This window comes from Myotis nattereri (assembly GCF_964212035.1).
Source record: "Myotis nattereri genome assembly, chromosome: X".
Lineage (NCBI taxonomy): Eukaryota > Metazoa > Chordata > Mammalia > Chiroptera > Vespertilionidae > Myotis > Myotis nattereri.
In genome coordinates this window covers 50,973,321-50,996,535 of record NC_138078.1, presented here as the reverse complement: position 1 = coordinate 50,996,535, position 23,215 = coordinate 50,973,321, and the positions used below count along the sequence as shown (strand labels likewise).

Below are 23,215 nucleotides of genomic sequence, written 5' to 3'. Positions count from 1 at the left end.
TGTCCATTTGCTTTCCCTTTCTAGGGGACAGACCGTAGTCATTGAGCTCAGAGGAACAGAAAGCACTGACTCTTCAGTTGCTTGATTCTATTATAGTGGCTGCCATTACTCATTTAATTCTCACAACCCCATGAGACAGCTCATCTACAGACATTGAGGAAGCAGGAGAGGTTCAGAAGTTTTATTGCCCAAGATCACACACCTTGCAATTTTTTAAATTGACTTTGAGAGAGAGAGAAACTGATTTATTGTTCCACTTATTTATGCATTCATTGGTTGATTCTTATATGTACCATAACTGGGAACCAAACCCGCAACCTTGGCGTATTGGGCTAAAGCTCTAACCAAGTGAACTACCTAGCCAGGGCCAGCTTGCAATTTTAAATCCTCACCCGAGGATATTTTTTTCATTGATTTTTAGAGAGAAGGAAAGACAGAGAAAAATATCTATGTGAAACATATCTATTAGTTGCCTCCTGCATTAGGAGCCTGCAACCCAGGTACATGCCCTTGACCAGAATTGAACCTGGGACCCTTCAGTAGCAGGCGAAAGGTCTATCCACTGAGCAAACTAGCTAGGGCCAGCTTGCAATTTTTAAAGTCAGGATTCACACCCACCATGTCTAGTTTGCTTTTTAGATAATCAAAATGTATGAGGGGGTTTAATCAAGCTGGATCTTCTGGAAGGCTCATCTTTAAATAGACTTGGACCAACAGGGTAACCCCAAACTGGCCCATTTTGAGAATAAACTCAAGGTGGAGCTTCAAGGACAGGAAACAGGCCATTGCCAGAGGCAGCCTGGCAATAATTGAAAGAGCTAAAAACGAAATGGTCACTTCCCAAATCCTTGGGGAGTTTAATCTGTGCTCTATCAGTTTCAGGAGCTTATGTTGTGAGGGTAAGATTAGTCCTTTATTAAGCAGTATACAAATATATAATCGGTAGTCTTCTGTCATCTCCCACTAAACACAAACTCCTACTCATCACCCGACAGCCCTCCACTTTCCTCCCTAAAAATAAGAGGGAACCGAGTCTCCTTTTCAAACCCCTCTCCTAAGCTAGATTGCAGAAACGAGAATAGGAAGGCTGAGTCATCGTCCTCTTAGAAAATCTAAGAGTACCAAAGGCACTAGAACAAAGTATGTTTTTTTATACATATCTTTATTTCAACACATGGCTGCTTTTTAAAGCTATCAACCCAAGAGCTGAGGACATGTCTTTTTCTACTGCATAAAGTAGGTACCTCTCAGTGTCATCTGTCCCAGCGGTCGCCAAACTTTCTGATCTGTCCCACACCCCTCCTTCACACTCAGTCATTGGCACCTTACTCATCAGCAAAATGACCGCCTTGGCACATGTATCACTTCAGACTGTGCCAGGTATTGCACAGCACAGGTTAAGAAGGGCAAAAATGCTCCATTGCAGCCCATTTAAGAGCTATGTTATAGCTTGAGGTGCTCTTCTCCCTAAGGGTTATGGCAAATAGTTCCATGAGGGTAAAGACCCCAGCCTCCAATGCATACACAAGGATGGCTCTCATAACACCTGATCTGTTTCTCTCATTTCTCCTGGCCAAGGCAAGGAAGACCAGTTAGACAGGATTGTTATGATCCATTCATTTACAGCTGTAATTCCTGAAAAAAGAGTTGTGTGGCAGAGCAAGTCCTGGGTTTTGTGCTCACCTCTTGTAGAGCAGTATTAGGTCATTTCACAGTGCTGGGGTAGAAGAGTGAAAGCCCCAGCTCCTCTGCAGTTGAGGCTGGGAAACTCACTGCCCAGATCAAAGGCAGACAACCAAGATCTCTCCATAAGCCCACACCTGACCCCCTTCCTCCCCACAAGCACACACAAAACCGGCTGATACTGGTATTTCTGTATAGATGTAATAGAAAGGACTTTATTTTTAAGGAAAATTCATTCAGCCATTGATTATAGAGCCATTTCTTAGTAATATTTTTCTTCCCACCTAGGAATCTGAAATACAACATGATTAGGTTAATGCCAAAACAAGAATTACTAGTTCATCACCTAGGGAACAAAACACACTTAATTGCTTGACACTTTATTGAACGGCAAAGCAAGATTAAATGTCTTTGCCTTCTTGGTAGAGCTGAAAGGAGCCCAGGGAGGGGAAGACTGCACAGCTTTCCTTTGTGGGGAAGATGTGCGCCCCCTGTAGTCCCATCTTGTTGTGGGAAGGCTAACCCATGTTCTTTCGGTTGCCATAGCCCCTAGGATGGGTGTCTTTCCAGTCATCCCACTCCCGAGCTCGGTGGAGTGTTTGCTCATCATCCTCTTCCTCCCTTTGTTCTTGATCTTCTTGTTGAGCTGCTCTTTTGGCCTCTGCCAACGTAGAAAAATGAGAAAGCGATGAAATGTCAGGGACCTCAGTGCCATTCTGAACACAATCACATAAAATGAGAACAAGGCATATGGCTGGCTGCCTGCCTGGGGCCAGCAGAAGCAGGGAGAGCACTTAGATACCTAACAGAGGACATATTCAACAGTAAGACAGGGTGTTCTGAGTACTTTTCACAAGAAAGCTAAAACATAAAAGTTGCCCCTCAGGATGAATTCTACGTTGGGAAAGAATTATTGCTAACATGGCTAAATACCCCTGTCCACCCTCCAAAAAGAAAAAAGACCCACAAAAAAGCAAAATACCAACCAACAAAACCCCAGTAAGCCAAAACACTAAAGTAAAAAATATGTATGATTTTATAATTTGTGATATGCTAAGGAGCAGGAACTACAGGTGACTTCCCTTCCTCCATCCATTTCCTGTTAGTTATACAATTTTGTTTGTGTGTAAAATTGGAAATCACAGGGCAGCTGAAACTATCAGAAGAGAATATCTGTGTTATTCTGCACATGCCTGGAATAGGGTCTGAGGTCCAAATGGCACTTGTCACGCGGTATACACCCAAAAGTAATTGAACCAACTGCTATATCTCTTTTGCACTAATTGTTTTCTCTTCTGAGGTAAAAGAACATTTCCTGGTAACTCTGAGTTTGCTTATGAGAAACAGTTTCATGACTATGATAAAGAATGAAATGTGTGGAGATCTGTCTACTCTAATAGCTTAGGAGCCTTGTGTTCTTTAAAAAAAAACCCACTTTTATTGTAAAATAAAGAATACTATAAGTCATATATATAACTTCAGTTTTCACAAGGAGGCTATACCTTTACAGCCTCCACCTGGGTCAACAGCTCTTCTGTACCCATCACAAAGCTTCTCCATGAGCATCTTCCAAATTACAACCCTCCCTCTGCCCCAAACTTTCTGGACTTTATTACAGGTTTATAACCCAAGTGTGCATCCCAAGACACCAGAGTTGTCCATTTGTACATTCACATTTTACTGAATGACTTTAGTACAGAGTTGGGGCTCCATCACCACAATCCAATTAAAAAAATTCTATCACCCCGAAAAGACCCCTTGTACCCATTTACAGTTAGTTCACATTCCCTCCCTTCTTCCAGCCCCTGGAAATCACTATTCTGCTTTCTTTCTCTATAGATTTGTATATTATGGGCATTTCAAAGAAACAGAACCAAGTAATATGTAGTCTTGTATCTCATTTCTTAGCCAAATATTTTTGAGATTAGTCTTTCCCATTTAAAATATTTTGGTATCTTTTTTGTTTGTTTTCTGTTGTTAATCCTCACCAAAGATATTTTTCCATTGATTTTTAGAGAGTGGAAGGGAGGGGGAGAGACAGAGAGAAACATCAATGGTTGCCTCCTGCACACACTCCAACCAGGGCCGGGGATCGAGCCTGCAACCGAGATATGTGCCCTTGATCAGAATCAAACCTGGTACCCTTCAGTCCTCGGGTAAATGCTCTATCCACTGAGCCAAACCGGCTAGGGCTATTTTGGTATCTTTTTAATCTAGAGATTCCTCTTCCATCCTTTCCCTTCCTTAAATGTTGTCTTGAAGAAACTGGGGGCATATTATCTGTAGAGGTTCCTCAAATCTGGGATTTTGTTAATTGAATAGTCAGGACGCAGTCCAACATGTTCTTTTGAAATTCTGCAGGTTAGCAAGTTCATACAGAGGCTTGATCTGATTCAGGTTGATCCCTTCATCATGATTATAGGAGGTGCTGTCTTCCCTCATTAGATGGCACATAATATGTGTCTCATATGTTGCAATGTCAGCAGCTGTTGATGCTCAATGCCTAGATTCATTAATTTTCCAGATGTTTCAAAAAGGTAACACACTTAATTTTAACATTTCCTTTTTATTAACTAGAATATAGTTATAAAGAGAGGCTTCCCCTCATCTACTACTATTTGGTTACCCAGGAGAAAAACAAAACAAATGTTTGATACTTTCACTTTATTTACCACTTTTCAAGATAATTGGTTCCTTATCATCCTCTGAAATTGAACAGTTTTGGGTGTTTTTTTAAAAATATATTTTATTGATTTTTTTAGAGAGGAAGGGAGAGGGATAGAGAATTAGAAACATCGATGAGAGAGCAACATAGATCAGCTGCCTCCTGCACACTCCCTACTGGGGATGTGCACGCAACCAAGGTACATGCCCTTGACCGGAATCGAACCTGGCACCCTTGAGTCCGCAGGCTGACCCACTGAGCCAAACCAGTTAGGGCGAACTATGTTTTTGTTTTAAAGTACTATTATGAACTCATGGATTTAAACATATTTGATGGGTTTCAATCAATTGCAATGATTTCTAAAAAATCTTAAGCAAAATCTTAAATTTTAGAATAGTTTTAGATTTACAGGAAAATTGAGAAGATAGTACAGAGAGTTCTTATACATTTATACTCAACTAGAGGCCTGGTGCACGAATTCTTGCACTGGTGGGGGGGTCTGGCAGGGGGGAGGTTGGCCAGCTGGTCCTGCCCCTTATCTGGGTTGGGGCGGCTGATCGGGGGCCGGGTTGGCTGGGGGGAGGTGCCACGGGAGGTTGGGGGGGCCGATCGGGGCCCCAATCAGGCCAGTTGGCTGCTGCAGTGCACATCATAGCAACTGGTCACCTGGCTTTTATATATATAGATGGTTTTTGACACAACTAGTGAACCAATAATGATATAATATTATCTACTAAAGTCCATACTTTATTCAGACTTCCTTGGGTTTTCTTATGCTGGTAAATTTTTGTATTGAACTTATTGGTGTGACACTGGTTAACAAAACCATACAGGTTTAGCCCTAGCTTGTTTGGCTTAGTGGGTAGAGTGGACTGAAGGGTCCCTGGTTTGATTCCGGTCAGGGGCATATGCCCGGGTTACGGACTCAATCCCCATTAGGGGGCATGCAGGAGGCAGACGATCAATGATTCTCTTTCATCATGGATGTTTCTATCTCTCTCCCCCTCTCCCTTCCTCTCTGAACTCAATAAAAATATAATTTTAAAAAATACAGGTTTCAAAGTGTACAACTCAATATGCTGGTAAATGTTTAGCAACTAGCTTTGGGGAGGGATTGGGTATTATTTGATGATTCCATAGTATAATCCTCCGACCATGGCTAATTTCAAACTACTAACATGGCATCACTGAACAAAATTGGGAACAGATGAGCAGTAGCACACATTATATACTATTTCCACCTACAGATACAACAGGCATAAATAACTCCGAGAGTAACAGTAAAATGTAGCAAAATATTTGATGAGATTTGAGTATTTATTTCCTTTTTTAAATTTTAATGTTGAGAGTATTATAGATGTTCCCCCTCCCCAACCCCCGCATTGCCCCCTTCACCCAGGTCCCACCCTGCCCCAGGCCTTTACTACCTATTGTCTGTGTCCATGGGTAATGCATATATCTTTGGTTACTCTCTTCCTGTCTCCCTTCCCTCTGAGATTCATCAGTCTGTTCCATGTTTCCATGCCTCTGGTTCTATTTTATTCATCAGTTTATTTTGTTCATTAGATTCCTTGATAGTTTAATTTTTAGATTCAATTGTTGATATAGGTTTCCTTAGGTTTTATCTAATGCCCTTTTTAATTGTCCCAGGATCCCATCCAGAACACCACAGTGCATTTCGTCATCATGTCTCCTCGTGTCCTCTTGGCGGTGATAATTTCTCAGACCTGCCTGTGTTGAGGAGTCCTCATCAGGTATTTTGCAGAATGTGCCTCAATTTGGGCTGCGTGATGTTTTTCCCATAATTATTCTGTTGTTGTGGGTTTGGAGGAGAAGACCACAGAGGTCTCATCATATCAAATCAAGGCTACACATCATCATGACTTATCACTGCTGATGTTAACCTGGACCACCTGACTAAGGTAGTGTTTGCAGGGTTCCCAATAGTAAAGTTACTCCTTCCCACTCCTTCTATACCAGTGATGGTGAACCTTTTGAGCTCGGCGTGTCAGTATTTTGAAAAACCCTAACTTAACTCTGGTGCCGTGTCACATATAGAAATTTTTTTATATTTGCAACCATAGTAAAACAAAGACTTATATTTTTGATATTTATTTTATATATTTAAATGCCATTTAACAAAGAAAAATCAACCAAAAAAATGAGTTCGCGTGTCACCTCTGACACTTGTGTCATAGGTTCGCCATCACTGTTCTATACTGTAGACCATAGCCCCACACTTCAGGAGTGAAGAGTTATGCTCCACCTCCTTGAGACAGAAGCATAGACAAATTATTGGAATTTTCACATAGCAGAGATTTTTCTCTTCTCCCTCATTTATTTATTTAATCATTTACTTCTATCACTATAGACTCATGGATATTTCTTTTATTCCTTGTGATAATCCAATTCTGCTATTTTACTGCTCACTCAATTCTTCCAGTTTTGGCCGGCGAGAGTTCTTTCAGCTGGCCCGTGTCCCAATAACATACTCCAAGTGTCTTTTTTTTTTTTTCTTGAGCTCTTCCTTCTTCAAAGCTTATCTTGTATATTTCCTGTTCCAGACTTGCAATTAGCCATCCTGGCTTCTTTTTAATGGGAATGGTATTTCAAAACCACAATCTGAGTTACTAGGTATGCTCACTGATACTGGGCTGGTCATTGTTTCTAAGCCTTTCTAGTGGATAAAGCAAAGGTGTCTGTGTTTACTTTTAAATAAAATTTCTCATGATTTTATATTTAGAACAACAGGGTTGTTTTATTTCTTAAATTATTTGAATTATGTCTTTATTCTTCTACATTAAAAGTCTTAGTTGTCAAAGATAGAGGATAAAATTAGAGTCTCATAGTTATTTCTATTACCTCACATGACAGTCTTGTAATAACACTAATATTGTCACTAATATAACTGAGAATAGTTCATTTTTTGCATATGCTTTCCCCATTTCTCCATTTTTAAAAAGTCTACATTAAAAATTAAATAAATAAAATAATCTACATTATCTGAGTATTGAGTATATAGACATTACGTACTCTACTCTCTCCCTTTTAAGCCTCATTTAGTCTTAGTTCTACAAGTCACTATATATTTAATGCTTGCCACCAGTCCTTATGTTAATGTCTCTCTCATCATTTTGATTGTCTGAAGCTCATTCTCTAGCAATTTCCTCAGGAAGAAATCATGGGAACAATAGCTCTTCCGGATCCGGCCATTTGAAATGAATAAAACTATTGAAAAAAAAGACCGTACCCTTTTATGTAATGATGTTTACTTTGAATTTATATTAGTTCACACAAACACTCGATCCATGCTTTTGTTCTGGCCCTCAGGTCCAGTTTAAGAACCCATTGTGGCCCTCGAGTCAAAAAGTTTGCCCATCCGTCTTAAGTCATTGATAACCGTCTGTAACCTTCATACTTAAAAGACAGTTTTAGCAGATATATGTCCTTGGCTCACATTTTCCCCCCTTGAATATCGTAACATCTGTTACTCCACATTTTTGGCATGAAATGTTGGTGTCAAAGTTTCAGGGTGATCTAATTTTCTTCCCTTTATAAACCACCTGCTCTTTTTGCTGTAATTTCACAGTATTTTTTCTTCTTTCCAGCCTAGTACTTTTATTATCATTTGTGGTCAGAATTCTCAGGTACACATTACACTTTTTATAATAAAATTTTTTTTTTTAAGTTTCAGGAAAGTTCCCTTACTATTTGTTTTTAGCATTTATTCTTTCTTTGCTTTGGTTTTCTTCTTCAGGTAATCCTACTGTCCTACGCCAGGTCTTTCTTTGATATGTCACTATTACTCAAATCTTTTTATTTAAAACATGTTCCTTTTTACTTTAGTAAGGCATTTCCTATTGCTTTCCTCTGCTTCAGCCTTCATTTCTGAAACGATGTTTAAAACAAAAAAATTATCTTTGTTGAAAGTATTACAAATGTCCCCTTTGTTTTTTTCCATTGATCACCTCCACCCTGCACATGCCCCTCCCACACTTTCACCACTCCATGGGCTATGCATATACTATCTAATAAAAGAGAAACATGGTAATTAGCCGTACCTCCGCTACCCTTCCCATTGGCTAATCAGGGCGATATGCAAATTAACTGCCAGCCAAGATGGCAGCCGGCAGCCAGGCAGCTTGAAGTGAACATGAGGCTTGCTTGCTTCAGTGAGGGAGGACTCCAACGTTCCCCGCCTGCCGATGCCAGCCTCTGAGCTTGCAGTTTGAAACATTGTTACAAATACAGAAGCTAAACAAAACCCCAGAAACCTGCTTTCAGCCAGCCGGGATCTCAGAGCTGGAGTTAAAACAGTGTTTCGATTATAGAACCCAAACAAACCAGATAACTGCTTTCAGCAGCCGAGGCCTAAGAACTGGAGCCAAGCCTGAGAGCTAAAGCTGGGCAGAATAAAAAAAGAAAAGAAAAAAAGGAGCAGTTGGGAGCTTCAGTCACCTGCCAGCCTGAAAACAGCCCTCAGCCCCTCACCCAGACTGGCCAGGCACTCCAGTGGGGACCCCCACCCTGAAGGGGGTGTGACCAGCTGCAAAGAGCCCTCAGCCCCTCACCCAGGCTGGCCAGGCACCCAAGCAGGACCCCCACCCTGATCCAAGACACCCTTCAGGGCAAACCAGCCAGCCCCCACCCGTGCACCAGGCCTCTATCCTATATAGTAAAAGGGTAATATGCCTCCCAGCACCGGGATCAGTGGAGCCACGAGGCCTCCCAGCACCGGGATCAGCGTGACAGGGGGCAGCGCCCAAACCCCCTGATCACCCTGTGGCTCTGTGTGTGACAGGGGGCGGGGCCACAACCTCCCTATCTGCCCTGCTGTGTTCATGACAGGGGAAGGCACCTCAATTCCCTGATCAGCCCTGCTCTATGCCTGATATGGGGGAGCTCCCCAACCCCCTGATCGCCCTGCGGCTCTGTGTGTGACAGGGTGCAGCGCCCAACCTCTTGATCGGCCCTGCTCTGTGTGTGATATGGTGTGGGACCCCAACCCCCTCCCCCCCCACGGGCCCTGCTCTGTGTGTGATGGGGTAGAGCCATAACCTCCCCATCGGCCCTGCCCTGAGTGTGACAGGGTGCGGAGCCCCAACCCCCTGATCTGCCCTGCTCTGTGTGTGACAGGGGGCGGTGCCCCAACTCCCCTATCGGCCCTACTCTGTGAGTGACAGGGGGGAGCTCCTCAACCCCCTGATCAGCCCTGCTCTGTGCATGACAGGGTAAGGAGCCCCAACCCCCCTGATGGGCCCTGCTCTGTGAGTGACAGGGGGCAGCGCCCCAACCCCCTGATTGGCCCTGCTCGGTGCATGACAAGGGGTGGCGCCGCAACCTCCCCATCGACCCTGCCTTGAGTGTGACAGAGGGCGGTGCCCCAACCCCCCAATCGGCCCTACCCTGAGTGTGACTGAGGGTGGCATCCCAACCTCCCGATCCACCCTGCTCTGTAAATGACAGGGGGCAACGCCCCAACTCCCCAATCGGCCCTGCTCTGAGCCTGACCAGGGCTGCACCTAGGGATTGGGCCTACCCTCTGCCACCCGGGAGCAGGCCTAAGCCAGCAGGTCGTTATCTCCCGAGGGGTCCCAGACTGTGAGAGGGCACAGGCCGGGCTGAGGGACCCCCCCCCACCCCCCCGAGTGCACAAATTTTTGTGCACCGGGCCTCTAGTCCTATATAATAGCCTAATATGCAAACTGTCCCCTTGGGCGGTTGTTCGACCACTTGCTATGATGTGTGCTGACCACCAGGGGGCGGCATGGAGCATGGTGGGCGTCAGCAATGCGCTTTAACCTCTTGCTGGCTACCTGGGCGCTGGATGACAGGGATGGTGGTGTGGTGAGAATGCAGGGTGTGTGAGCTTGCTTTCACTCCCCCTACTCCCTCTCCTGGGACACCAGGGCTCGCATGCTGGGGAAGCCCCCACACTTAGGTGCTGGGCGCCCATGAGGAACCCACCCTACACCCACATGGCCTGTTCTGGGTGAGCTGGGCCACAGCTGCCAGGACTGCAGGGACTGGTAGGGCTCCCCATGGGTTTGTGCAAGACCTGGTCTGCGCGCCCGGCTTCCGTGCGGCGCTGCTGGGTGGCCCAGAGGCCCACGCTACACCCCGGCCCACGGCGTCTGGCCACGCTCACCACATCTGTGTGGGGACTTGGGCGCCATGACTCAGGCAGAGGGGGACACGTGGGGTCCTGGGAGCCCAGGTGCTGCCCAGAGGACAGCTGGGACCTGCCCTTTCATGCCAGACGTTTGCGCTTTGATCGCCAGTCATGACTAGGGACTGCACCTGTGTACAAATTTCATGCACCGGGCCTCCAGTATGCATATAAGATTCCTGGTTAATCACTCCCTACCTACCTTCTCACTTCCACCTTCCCTCTGAAATTCCTCAGTCTGTTCCATTATTTTATGTCTCTGGACCTATTTGTTCATCAGTTTATTTTCTTCATTAGATTCCACATGAGTGAGATCATGTGATACTTATCTCTCTCTGACTGGCTTATTTTGCTTAGCATAATATTCTCCAGGTCCATCCATGTTGTTGCAAATGGCAAGAGTTCCTTTTTACATCTGTGTAATATTCCATTGTGTAGATGTACCACAGCTTCTTTTATCCACTCAACTATTCATGGGCACTTGGGTTGTTTCTAAGTCTTAGCTATTATAAATTGTGCTGCTATGAACATATGTTGCATATATTCTTTCTGATTGGTGTTTCTGGTTTCTTTGGATATATTCCTAGAAGTGGGATCACTGGGTCAAATGGGAGTTCCATTTTTAATTTTTTGAGGAAACTCCATACTGTTTTCCAGTGGTTATACCAGTCTGCATTCCCACCAGCAGTGTACTAAAGTACCCTCTTTCTTTTTAAAAAAAAATGTTTTATTGATTTCAGATAGGAGAAGGAAGAGAGGGATAGAAACATCAATGATGAGAGAAACATCACCAATTGGCTGTCCCTTGCATGCCCCCACTGGGGATGGAGCCTGCAACCAGGGCATGTGTCCTGACCAGGAATTGAACCGTGACCTCCTGGTTCATAGATCCTGAGCCACACTTGCCAGAGGAAATGATTCTTTCTTCATTTTCCCTAAGTTGTCACCACATTTCTGAGTTTTTCCAACCCTGCTTTATATTGTTCTTCCATGTCTTATATAATTTTCTTAATGTCTTTCAACTCATTTTTAAAAAGTATATTTTAAGTTTGTTGCTTTTAAAAATGCTCTTGATTATCTCTTTTTCCCCTTATAGTAATTTTGTGTGAACTTTGGCCTGGATAATTTTGTTCACTTTCTAACAGCTTTATTGTATACTAGTGCCCTGATGCACATTAAAAGGGAATTAATTAGAGGAAGTATTTTAATATTGCTATTTGCCCTTTCTCTATAATATAAGTGTCAAAGATGAAAGAAAATTAGTAACATGTATATGAAAATCTTCCTCCTGTCAGAGTCTGGGGTATGCCACGGGAACTGGAGTCAAGTCCCCGCCCACCCATGTGGCCATGAAATTGCGCGAGACCCAGATATGGCCGGCCCCAACCCTGTCAAGCCCTGCCAGGTGGGGGGCACGGCCTCAGGTCCCCCGGCCGGGGCCATGGGGTGCACCTTGAGGTCCCCTGACCTGGCACCAAGGCAGGGGGTGCGGCCTCAGGTCCCCAGGCCCAGTGCTGGGGCGCACGGCCTCAGGTCCTCCGGACCGGCGCTGGGGTGGGGGAGTGCGGCCTCAGGTCCCTCATCAAGCCTTGCTGGGTGGGGGGCACGGCCTGAGGTCCCCTGTCAAGCACTGCAGGGCAGGGGGCACGGCCTCAGGACCCACGGCCCGGTGCCGGAGGATGGCCTCAGGTCCCCTGGCCCAGTGCCGGGGCTGGGGGTGCAGCCTGAGGTCCCCCGTAAAGCCCCACCAGGTGGGGGCGCAGCCTCAGTTCCCCTGCCCCAGCCCAGTACCACACAGCCTCAGGTCTCTGCTGATTGCTTGTTAAGGCTCGTTATGAAAACTCGGCCTCTGCTGTGGACACAGCCATCTTGTGTTAAGGAATCCCTGCCTCTGTTGTGGGTGCAGCTATCTGTGGGCGCAGATATCTTGACCCTTACGGTGTGACTGTCAATTTGCATATCCCCCTTTATTAGATATTTCACATACCATAAAATAAAATTCACCCATTTAAAGTGTACAGATCAGCGTGGTTTTTTTTGTATATTCAGAGCTGTACAACCATCACCACAGCCTGTTGTTAATTCTGTTTGGTTAAGTTGTACTTAACTTTTAGAAAGAAATAGGTTCAGGGTGGCTTTTCTAACTTCACAGAAGCTGCCTTTCTGTTGTTAAAGAAATAGGCCTTGCTTAATTAGTTCTTGGTTCTGGTCCTTTCTTACACTTTTATCTGGACTTTCTCTTTCCTTCTTTTCTTTATTATGCCTGTTCTCCTCAATTTCAATTCTATTCTCAGCAATTTCTCCTCAGGGTAGAACCCTGTCCTGGAAGGGAGATCTGGTGGGTCATTTTAAAAAGTTCATTAAAGACTAGACTACTCCACCCCTTTCAGACCTTCTGACCACAAGCCCCTTGTATTTGCCCAGGTGTTTTTTTAATCCTCACCTGAGGACATGCATTTTTAAATTGACTTTAGAGCCCTAACCGGTTTGGCTCAGTGGATGGAGCGTCGGCCTGCGGACTGAGAGGTCCCAGGTTCGATTCCGGTCAAGGGCATGTACCTTGGTTGCAGGCACATTCCCAGTAGGGGGCGTGCGGGAGGCGGCTGATCGATGTTTCTCTCTCATCGATGTTTCTAACTCTCTATCCCTCTCCCTTCCTCTCTGTAAAAAAAAATAAAATAAATAAATTGACTTTACAGAAAGAGGAAGGGAGGGAGAGAGAAAAATAAAATCAATGTGAGAGTGAAACATCACACAAGCCCTGACTGGGATTCAAACCCAAACCCTTTCAGTGCACAGGACCACACTCCAACCAAGCCACACTGGCCGGGGCTCATCCAGTTTTTATTGGTGGTAAAACTGTTCCTAATTCAAGTGTTGTTCTTAAATTGGACTGCCATTTTTTTCCTTAATACCTGTTTGCTGTTTGGAATTCTTGTGTTTGTCAAGTTGTTTACATCGTCTGTCAACTCTTCTGCTTTCTTCCACACAGATGCCAATCACCTGTTGATCTTGTGCTAAGGGTGATTTCCCTTGCCTGTTTAGTGTGAGGGTCATGGGAATACACTGTCACCTAGTTCTGTTGTGAATACTATCTGTCAGTTTTCTTTAGTGTTTTTATTAAAGTACTAGAGGCCTGGTGCATGAAATATGTGCATGGGTGGGGTCCCTAGGCCTGGCCAGCGATCAGGGATGATTGGGGACAGGCCAATCAGGGCCAGGCCAGAGAGGAGGTGACAGTCACCGGATCGGATGCGGAAGGAATGGACGCCGGACACTGATGCTGCCATCATCAGCACCCCGCCACCACGCGGTTTCCTGCCTCTCCCCTCCTCCTTCCCTCACTGCCACACTGCCACCGGGGCAGGCAGGCAGCGGGCCGATTGGGGCCTGCCAGCTGGGAGTAGGGAAAGAGCATGGGAGGTTGGCCACCAGCCCCGAGGAGGGAGCTGGCCCTTAGCCCCTTAGGAAAGGGGCTGCCTTTGCCACCACCCACCCCCAGTTCCCTGTCCCAGCCCGGGGCCCGAAGGCCCCATTGGGGTTGGGAGAGGAGGCGACGGTTGCTGGGCCAGGCGCGGAAGGAATGGATGCCAGATGCCCACACCACCATCGTCAGCACTCAGGCACCGTGCGGTTCCCCACCTTCCCCACTCCTCCTTCCCTTGCCACCGCGTGGCCACTGCGGCAGGTGGGTGGTGGGCTGATTGGAGCCTGCCGGCCAGAGGGAGGGGCCGGGCGCAGGAGGTTGGCCGCCAACCCCAAGGAGGGAGCTGGCCCTCAGCCCCCCTGGGAAAAGGGCGGCATCCACTGCCACCCACCCCTGGTTCCCCAACCCAGCCCAGGGGTCAGGCCCAATCAGGCAATCGGGGCCTGCCAGCCAGGGGGAGTGACTGCAGGTGGTTGGCTGGCCAGGGGAAGTTGGCTGTGGGAGCATACTGACCAGCAGGGGGCCACTCCTGTGTTGGGTGTCTGCCCCAGGTATTCAGTGCACATCATAGCAACTGGTCATTCTGGTCACTTAAGCTTTTATATATATAAATAGACTAGTGGCCTGGTGCATGAAATTCGTGCATGGAGTACGGCTTCCCTCAGCCCAGCCTGCACCCTCTCCATTCGGGGACCCCTTGGGGGATGTCCAACTGCCGGTTTAGGCCCAATACCATAGGACATGCCTCTCGCAATTTGGGACCGCTGGCTCCTAACCACTCACCTGCCAGCCTGCGTGATCACCCCTGCATCTGCCCTCCCCTGCTGGCCAATTTGGTTCTGATTGGTCAGTTTCTATGCCAGTCAGCGTCAAAAGCTCTGCCTCCTAGGCAGCCATTGGCTCCTCACAGTTCACCCAGATTTTGTTCTTACTGGTCGGTTTCTATGCCAGTCAGTGTCTCTGGGCCTATCTCTCGGCCTGATCAGAGAGGCGGGGCTGGTCCGCAACCCCCTCAGCAGTCAGTGCTGGGACACAACGGCAACCCAGCACTGACTACAGGACTTCTGGTGTTCGGTCGAGCCTTCGGTTAGTCGTTACAAAACCTGCATTTTTATATAATAGGATAACATACATGTAGAAAAAACACACATAGTATATAACTCAATAAATTTTCACATCTGAACACATCCATGTAATCAGAACCCAGATCAAGATAGAAAACTTAGTACTAATTCCTCAGAAGTCCACTTAAGGTTGCCATTCCATTCATAAGCCCCCACTAAGGATGATTACCACACAGGCTTTTAATCAGCAAAGAGAAGTTTCATCTGTTTGAACTCTATACAAATAGAATCACACAGTATATACCAGTGGTTCTCAACCTTCTAGCCCTTTAAATACAGTTCCTCATGTTGTGACCCAACCATAAAATTATTTTCGTTGCTACTTCATAACTGTAATGTTGCTACTGTTATGAATCATAATGTAAATATCTGATATGCAGGATGGTCTTAGGTGAACCCTGTGAAAGGGTCGTTTGACCACCAAAGGGGTCGCAACCCACAGTTTGAGAACCGCTGGTATATACTCTTTTGTGTCTGGCTTTCTTCACTCATATATAAGTATGTTTACAAAATTCAGCTATATTTGTTCCCGATGGCTGAAAAACTACCATTAGTATAAACTTTTGCTAAGTAGGATTTCATTGTGTAATATAGCAACATTTATTTATCCATTCTATTATGTATGTGCATTTGAGTAGTGTCCAGTTTGGGGTATTACAAGCAATGCTGCTATGAACATTATTGTGCAAGTCTTCTGTGAACGTACAGTCTCACACTCTTAAATATATACCTACCTAGGAGTGAAATTGCCAGGTCATGGGGTTGTACATATGTTCAACTTTTTTGCATCACTATCGCTGCCACACCACTAGACTCTCTATTTTTGTTTTCTTTCTTCTATGGACTTTGGGCTTATTCCGTTCTTGTTTCCTTCAAATTCTTAAGGTAGGGCCTCAGATAATTGATTTTTTATATTTTTTTTCTAATATAAGTACTAAAAGTTATACATTTCCCTCTCACACTGCTTTGGTTGTATTCCACAAATTTTGATATTATATTTTCATTTTCTTCAGTTAAAAATATTTTTAATTTTCCTTGTGATTTCTTCTTTGACCCAGTGTTATTTTATAAGTGTTGTTTAATTTAAAAACATTTAGGGCCCTGGCCAGTTTGGCTTAGTGGATGGAGACTGAAGGGTCTGGGGTTTGATCTCGGTCAAAGGCACATACCTTGGTTGCAGGCTTGATCCCAGGCCCTGGTTGGGGTGCATGCAGGAGGCAACGAGTCGATGTGTCTCTCTCACATTGATGTTTCTCTCTCTCTCCCCTTCCCTTCCTCTCTCTCTAAATATCAATGGAATAATATCCTCCAGTGAAGATTAACAACAACAAAAAATTAGGGATTTCCCAGGTAAATTGTTATTGATTGCTAATTGAATTCCATTGTGGTCAGAGAACATTTTCAGTGTGATTTCAATCTTTGAAAATTTATTGAGACTTAATAGATGGCCCAGAATATGGTCTGGCTTGGTGATTGTACAATTGTGTATTTGAAAAAAAGGTACATTTTACAATTGTTGGATATATTTTTCTATAAATGTCAAATAGGTAAGGTGGCTGCTAGTGTATTATGTCTTCATTAATTTTCTGTCCATTAATTCTATCAATTACTAAAAGAAGTGTTAAAATCTCCAACTATGATTATAGATTTGTCTATTTCTTCATTTAATTCTGTTAACTTTTTCTTCATGTAATTTGAAACTTGTTAGGCACAAACATGTTTATGATTGCTATGTCTTCCTGATAAAGTACCCCTTTTATCAGTATAAAATGTCTTTTTTTATATCCAGTAATAACTTTTGTCTTGAAGTCTACTTTATCTAACTGTAGCTACTAATGCTTTCTGTTAGCACAATATATCTTTTTCAATTTTTTACTATCCACCAATCTGTGTCCTTATACTTAAAATGTATCTCTTACCTCACGTAGCAATATGTTTACAGATACATCTCCTAGGGCAAAGGAAACTAAGGAGAAAATAAAAAAAGGGACTATATCAAAATAAAAAGCTTCTGCAGAGCAAAAGAAACTATCATCAAAATGAAAAGAGAACCCACTGAATGGAAGAACATATTTGCCAATGATACATCTGATAAAGGTTAATATCCAAAATATATAAAGTACTCATACAACTCAACAAAAGGAAGACAATCCAATTAAAAAATGGGCAGGGGACCTGAATAGACATTTCTCCAAAGAGGACATACAAATGGCCAAGAGACACATGAAAAAATGCTCAATGTCACTAATCATCAGATAAATGCAAATTAAAACTACAATGAGATATCACCTCACGTCTGTCAGAATGGCTATCATCAACAAATCAACAAACAAGTGCTGCAAGGATGTTGAGAAAAGGGAACCCTAGTTCACTGCTGGTGGGAATTCAGATTGATGCAGCCACTATGGAAAACAGTATGGAGTTTCCTCAAAAAATTAAAAATGGAATTTCCATTTGACCCAGCAATCCCACTTCTGGGGATATATCCCAAAAACCCCAAAACACCCTATGTTCATAGCAGCATTATTTACAATATCTAAGATCTGGAAACAGCCCAAGTGCCCATCAGTAGATGAATGAATACAAAAGGTGTGAAATTTACACTATGGAATACTATGGAGCTGTAAAAAAAGAGGGATCTCTTACCCTGTGGGACAGCATGGATGGACCTGGAAAATATTATGCTAAGTGATATAAGCCAAACTGAGAAAGACAAATCTCACTTATCTGCGGAATCTATTGAACAAAATGAATTGACCAACAAAATACGACCTGAAGCATAGAACAGACTGACATACCTCAATGTAGGGTTGGAGGATGAAAAGAGATAAACCAAAGAACTTATATACTTACTAGAGGCCCGGTGTATGAATTCGTGCATGGGTGGGGTCCCTCGGCCTGGCCTACCATCAGGGCCAATTGAGGGCAGCCGGCTGGGGGAAGGGACAGCGGGAGGTTGGCCCTAGCAGCAAGCTAACCATTGGCCAATTCTGAGAAGAACTGGGCTCCCTCCTCCCTCCTGTCTGGGTCCGGGGTGCGGGTGAACCAGATTCGGGGCTGTCAGGGCCTCAGCAGCAAGCTAAGGCAGGGCCGATTCCATGAGGAATTGGGCTCCCTCCTCCCACCTGTCTGGGTCTGGGGTGCGGGTGAACCAGATTCGGGGCTGTCAGGGCATCAGCAGCAAGGTCTGGGTCAGTGCGCATCATAGCTACCAGCAGGTCGTCTGGTCGTCCAGTCCTAATGGTCACTTAGGCTTTTATATATAGAGAGATGCATAACCCATGGACATGGGAAATAGGGTAGTGAAGATCTGAGGGGTGGTAGATGCTGGGAGGAGGGAGGAAGAGGGGGGGGAAATGGGAGATACCAGTAATACTATCAGCAGTAAAAAATATATTTAAAAAAGAAAATGAGATAATTGAAAATCTAAAAAAAATAAAACACATCTCTTATAGACAGCCTGCAGTTGAGTCTCATAATCAATTTCTAATTTGTCTAATGATCTGATTTCTAATTTGAAAGTTTATTGGGTTGGCCTGAGTCAGTGTGGCTCAGTTGGTTAGATTGTTGTTCCAAGCACCAAAGGTCTCAGGTTCGATTCCTGGTCAGGGCACATACCCAGGTTGTAGACTCAATCCCTGGTAAGGACAAATAGAAAGCAACCAATATCTCTCTCTCTCTCTCTCTCTCTCTCTCTCTCTCTCTCTCTCCCCACCCCCCCTTCCTCTCTCTAGAATCAATGAAAAACATATCTTCGGGTGAGATTTAAAAATAAAAAAAGTGTTTGTTGCATTTATATTTAAGATAATTACTGATATGGCTGGATTGGAGTCTACCATTCTACTACTGGATTTCTGTTCATCTGTTTTTGTTCCTCTGTTCATTCTTTCTGGCCTTTTAATTTCGTTACTGACTACAGCTTTGTTTCTGCATTACTTTAAAAAAATAGACTATTTTTAGAGCAATTTTAGGTTTACAGCAAAACTGAATGGAAAGTACAGTGTTCCCATATACTCCTGCCTCCACACAGCAACAGCCTCTCCCACCATCAATATCCTGATCAGAGTGATACATTTGTCACAACAGATGAACTTACACTTATCATCATCACCCAAAGTCCCTAGTTTACATTAGAGTTCACACTTGATGATGTACACGCTATGGGTTTGGACAAATGTATGATGACATGTATCCACCATTATAGTATCATAGAGAATAGTTTCACTGCCCTAAAAATCCTCCGTGCTCCACATCTTCATATCCTTCTCCTCTAGCCCCTGGTCCTTTTATTGCCTACATTAGAGGCCCGGTGCATGAAATTCATGGATGGGTAGGGTCCCTAGGCCTTCTGGCTACCAGCCAGGACTGTCCTTCGTTCTGTGCCGCCCCCTGGTGGTCAGTGCACGTTATAGTGAGAGATCGAACTCCCAGTTGAACCCCCAGGGGGACACTTTGCATATTAGCCTTTTATATATATATATAGACTAGAAGCCCGGTACACAAAATTCATGCACTGCGGGGGGGGGGGGGGGGTTCCCTCAGCCCAGCCTGTGCCCTCTCACAGTCCAGGAGCCCTCGGTGGATGTCTGACTGATGGCTTAGGCCCACATCCTTAGCGCTGCTGTGGAGGCGGGAGAGGCTCCCCAGCTGTGAGCCCAGCTCAGGGCTTCTGGCTGAGCAGCTCTCCCCCTGTGGGAGTACACTGACCACCAGGGGGCAGCTCCTGCATTGAGCATCTGCCCCCTGTGGTCAGTGCACGTCGTAGCGACTGGTCATTCTGCCGTTCAGTCGATTTGCATATTAACATCATATTAACATCTTATTATATAAGTTTTGCCTTTTCCAGAATATCATATAGGTGGAATCATATATATGTAGCCTTTTCAGATTGGCTTCTTTCACATTAATATGCAATTAAGGTTCTTCCATGTATTTTGATGGATAGCTCTTTTTTTTTTTTTTTTAAACAATGAATACTGCTATTTCATTGTCTGGATGTACCACAGTTTATCCATTCTCCCATTGACAACATTTTGGCTGTTTTCCAAGTTTTGGCAATTATCAGTAAAGCTGCCATAACCCTTTGTGTGCAGGTTTTTGCATGGACCTGTTCTCAACTCATTTGGGTAACTATCAAGGAGCACAATTACTGGACCATATGGAATGAGTATGGTTTGATTTGTAAGAAGCTGAGAAACTGTCTTCTAAAGTGGTTGTACCATTTTGCATTTCTACCAGCACTGAATAAGAATCCCTGTTGCAGCTTGATCCCCAGGGGGGTGGGGGGCGTGTGGGAGGAAGCTGATCAGTGATTCTCTCTCATCATTGATGTTTCTTTCTCTCCCTTCCTCTCTGAAATTAATAAAAATATATTTTTTAAAAAGAATCCCTGTTGCTCCATATCTTTGCCAACATCTGGTGTTCTCAATGTTTTCGATTTCAGACATCTTTATAGGGGTGTAGGGGTATCACTGTTGTTTTAATTTGCAATCCCCCAATTACACATGATGTTGAGCATCTTTTCATAGGCTTATTTATTCATGTATATTTTCTTTGGGGAGGTGTGGGAAACTGTTTATTGCCTTCACTATCTGATAAGCATAGACAGAGAACTCCCCGAAACCCCCCGAAGGCTGGGTGCCTTTGAAGCCCTCCCAAAGGTCGGAGCTAGGCGCCACCTCTGTTTGTCCAGACAGTGGTAGCTGAAACTACTCCCCCATTTATTATTATGTAAATCCTTGCTGATGGGCTAGTCTGCTTGTTACTAGGGGGTCACCTGCCTAAGGGCTATGCTATGGGTGCATGCCAGATCAATAAAAGCTTGGTGAGGCCTGAGCACGGGGGAAGTCCTTCGGGACTTGCCGCCTGGTCCCCCAATATTGCAAAATTATTTCATGTCTTTTCCTCTCATTTCTTGTGCGGCTCCTCTTTCAGATACCGAACCCTACTCCACACAGAACGTGGAGGGAGTCTTACTCAACAGGGAGGTGCCTGTTCAGGTATTTTGCCCATTTTTCTTAAATTGGGGTGTTCAGCCCTAGCCGGTTTGGCTCAGTGGATACAGCGTCGGCCTGCGGACTGGGGGGTCCCAGGTTCGATTCCGGTCAAGGGCATGTACCTTGGTTGCGGGCACATCCCCATCAGGGAGTGTGCAAGAGGCAGCTGATGGATGTTTCTCTCTCATCGATGTTTCTAACTCTCTATTACTCTCCCTTCCTCTCTGTCAAAAATCAATAAAATACATTTTAAAAAAAAAATTGGGGTGTTCATTTCCTTATTGTTGAATTATAAGAATTCTTTGTACATTTTGGATTAACAGTCTTCTATCAGATGTTTCTTTTGCAAATATTTTCTACTAGTCTAGAGCTTGTCTTCGTATTTTCTTGATGCATTATTTAAGGGTTGCTCTAAGGCAACAATTTTCAACCTTTTCATTTTGTGGCATACATAAACTAATTACTAAAATTCTGTGGCACGCCAAAATGTTACGTTTTGCTGATCTGACAAAAATGGGTATAATTTTTGTCTTTCTTTTTTAAGATATATTTTTATTGATTTAAGAGAGGAAGGGAGGAGAGAGATAGAAACATCAATGATGAGAGAGAATCATCAATTGGCTGCCTCCTGCACTGGGATGGAGCCCACAACCCAGGCATGTGCCCTAACTGGGAATCAAACCATGACTTCCTGGTTCATAGGTCGATGCTCAACCACTGAGCCACACTGACCAGGAATGTATAATTTTGATTCATTTACACTGGATAGCTATTGTTGTGTTGGCTGTTGTCATTTTTTTATTTGATAATCTAAGGGAAAAGAGGTCAGTGCCCGACTCAATAGTCAGGTATTCCATGTTTTAAAAATTCTTGTGGCACACCAGTTGAAAATCGCTGCTCTAAGAAATACAATCATCCCTAACCTCCCAGTCTACTTGTCATTAATATACTATGTGACAGCCTCAAAGATGGACGCCAATGATCCCAGTCTCCAGGTATTCATGCTCTTACGTAGTCCCCTCACACTGTATTGGGGTTGGTGACCAATGGAATATGGCAGAAGTCATGGTTTGCAACTTCCAACATTAGGTTTTAAAAGATAATGAGGCTTCTTGCCCTGGCCAGTATGGCTCAGTTGGTTGGGTATTGTCCCATGCACCACAATGTTGCCAGTTCGATTCCTGGTCAGGGCACATGCTCTGGTTGTGGGCTTGATCCTCAGTAGGGGGCTGCAGGAGGCAGCCAACTGATGTTTCTGTTTCTCTCTCCCTCTCTCTCTCTCTCCCTTCCCTCCCTCTCCCACTCTCCCTCTTTCTCTCCCTCCCTCCCTCCCTCCCTCCCACTTTCCCTGAAAAGCAATGGAAAAAATATCCTCAGGTGAGGATTAATAAAACAAAAAAAAGTATTTTAAAAAAAGAAACTTGGTTGTTCTCTCTTGAATCATTCACTGAGGAAACGAAGCTCTTAAGCTGTGAGCAAACCTATGGAGAGACCCACATGGGAAGGTTTCTTGCCAACAGCCACATGGATGAGTGAATGAGCTGGAAGCAGATCCTCTAGCCTTAGTCAAGCTTTCAGAAGACTGCAGCCCCAGCTGACAGCAACCTTAGGATAGCCTAATTAAGAACCAACCAGTTAAGTTGCTCCTGGAGTCCTCACCCTCAGAAACTATGTGTGACAATAAATGTTTATTATTTTAAGTTGCTAAGTTTTAGAGTCATTTGTTAACAACAATAGGTAATTGCACCACTTCACATAAAATAGAACTATCTCACAAAAAATAATTCCATTTACTCCCTGTCTTTTTTGCTATAGCTGTCAATATCATTTTTTTGTTTAAAGAAGCCATATGTAGTTTTTAAAAGTTGGAAGTGAGAGGATATAGCCCTTGGTATTTACCCACCTAATTACCATTTCTGCGCTCCTCATTCTTTTTTTTTAAAGAATAGTTTATTGATTTTGAGAGGAAGGGAGAGGGAAAGAGGGTGAGAAAGAGCGATGTGAGAGTGCAACATAGATCAGCCGCCTCCTGCACGGGCATGTGCCCTTGATCAGGAATCGAACCGGCAACCCCCTGGTGCACAGGACGACGCCCATCCAACTGAGCCACACCGGCCAGGACTCTTCATTCTTTATTGAAAATCCAAGTTT

The 23,215-nt window shown here is 44.4% G+C and overlaps 1 protein-coding gene across 2 annotated transcripts in view; it reads right to left on the bottom strand.

The window, feature by feature from the left end:
• Nucleotides 1–1,878: 1,878 nt before the first annotated feature.
• Nucleotides 1,879–23,215, bottom strand: part of IGBP1 (immunoglobulin binding protein 1) — a 38,218-nt gene continuing 16,881 nt past the window's right edge. For both annotated transcript variants that reach the window (XM_081080843.1, XM_081080844.1), the window contains exon 6: nt 1,879–2,344. In XM_081080843.1, the coding sequence (XP_080936969.1) occupies nt 2,202–2,344 (143 nt within the window). In that variant the 3' untranslated portion in view covers nt 1,879–2,201. The remainder of the gene's footprint in view (nt 2,345–23,215) is intronic.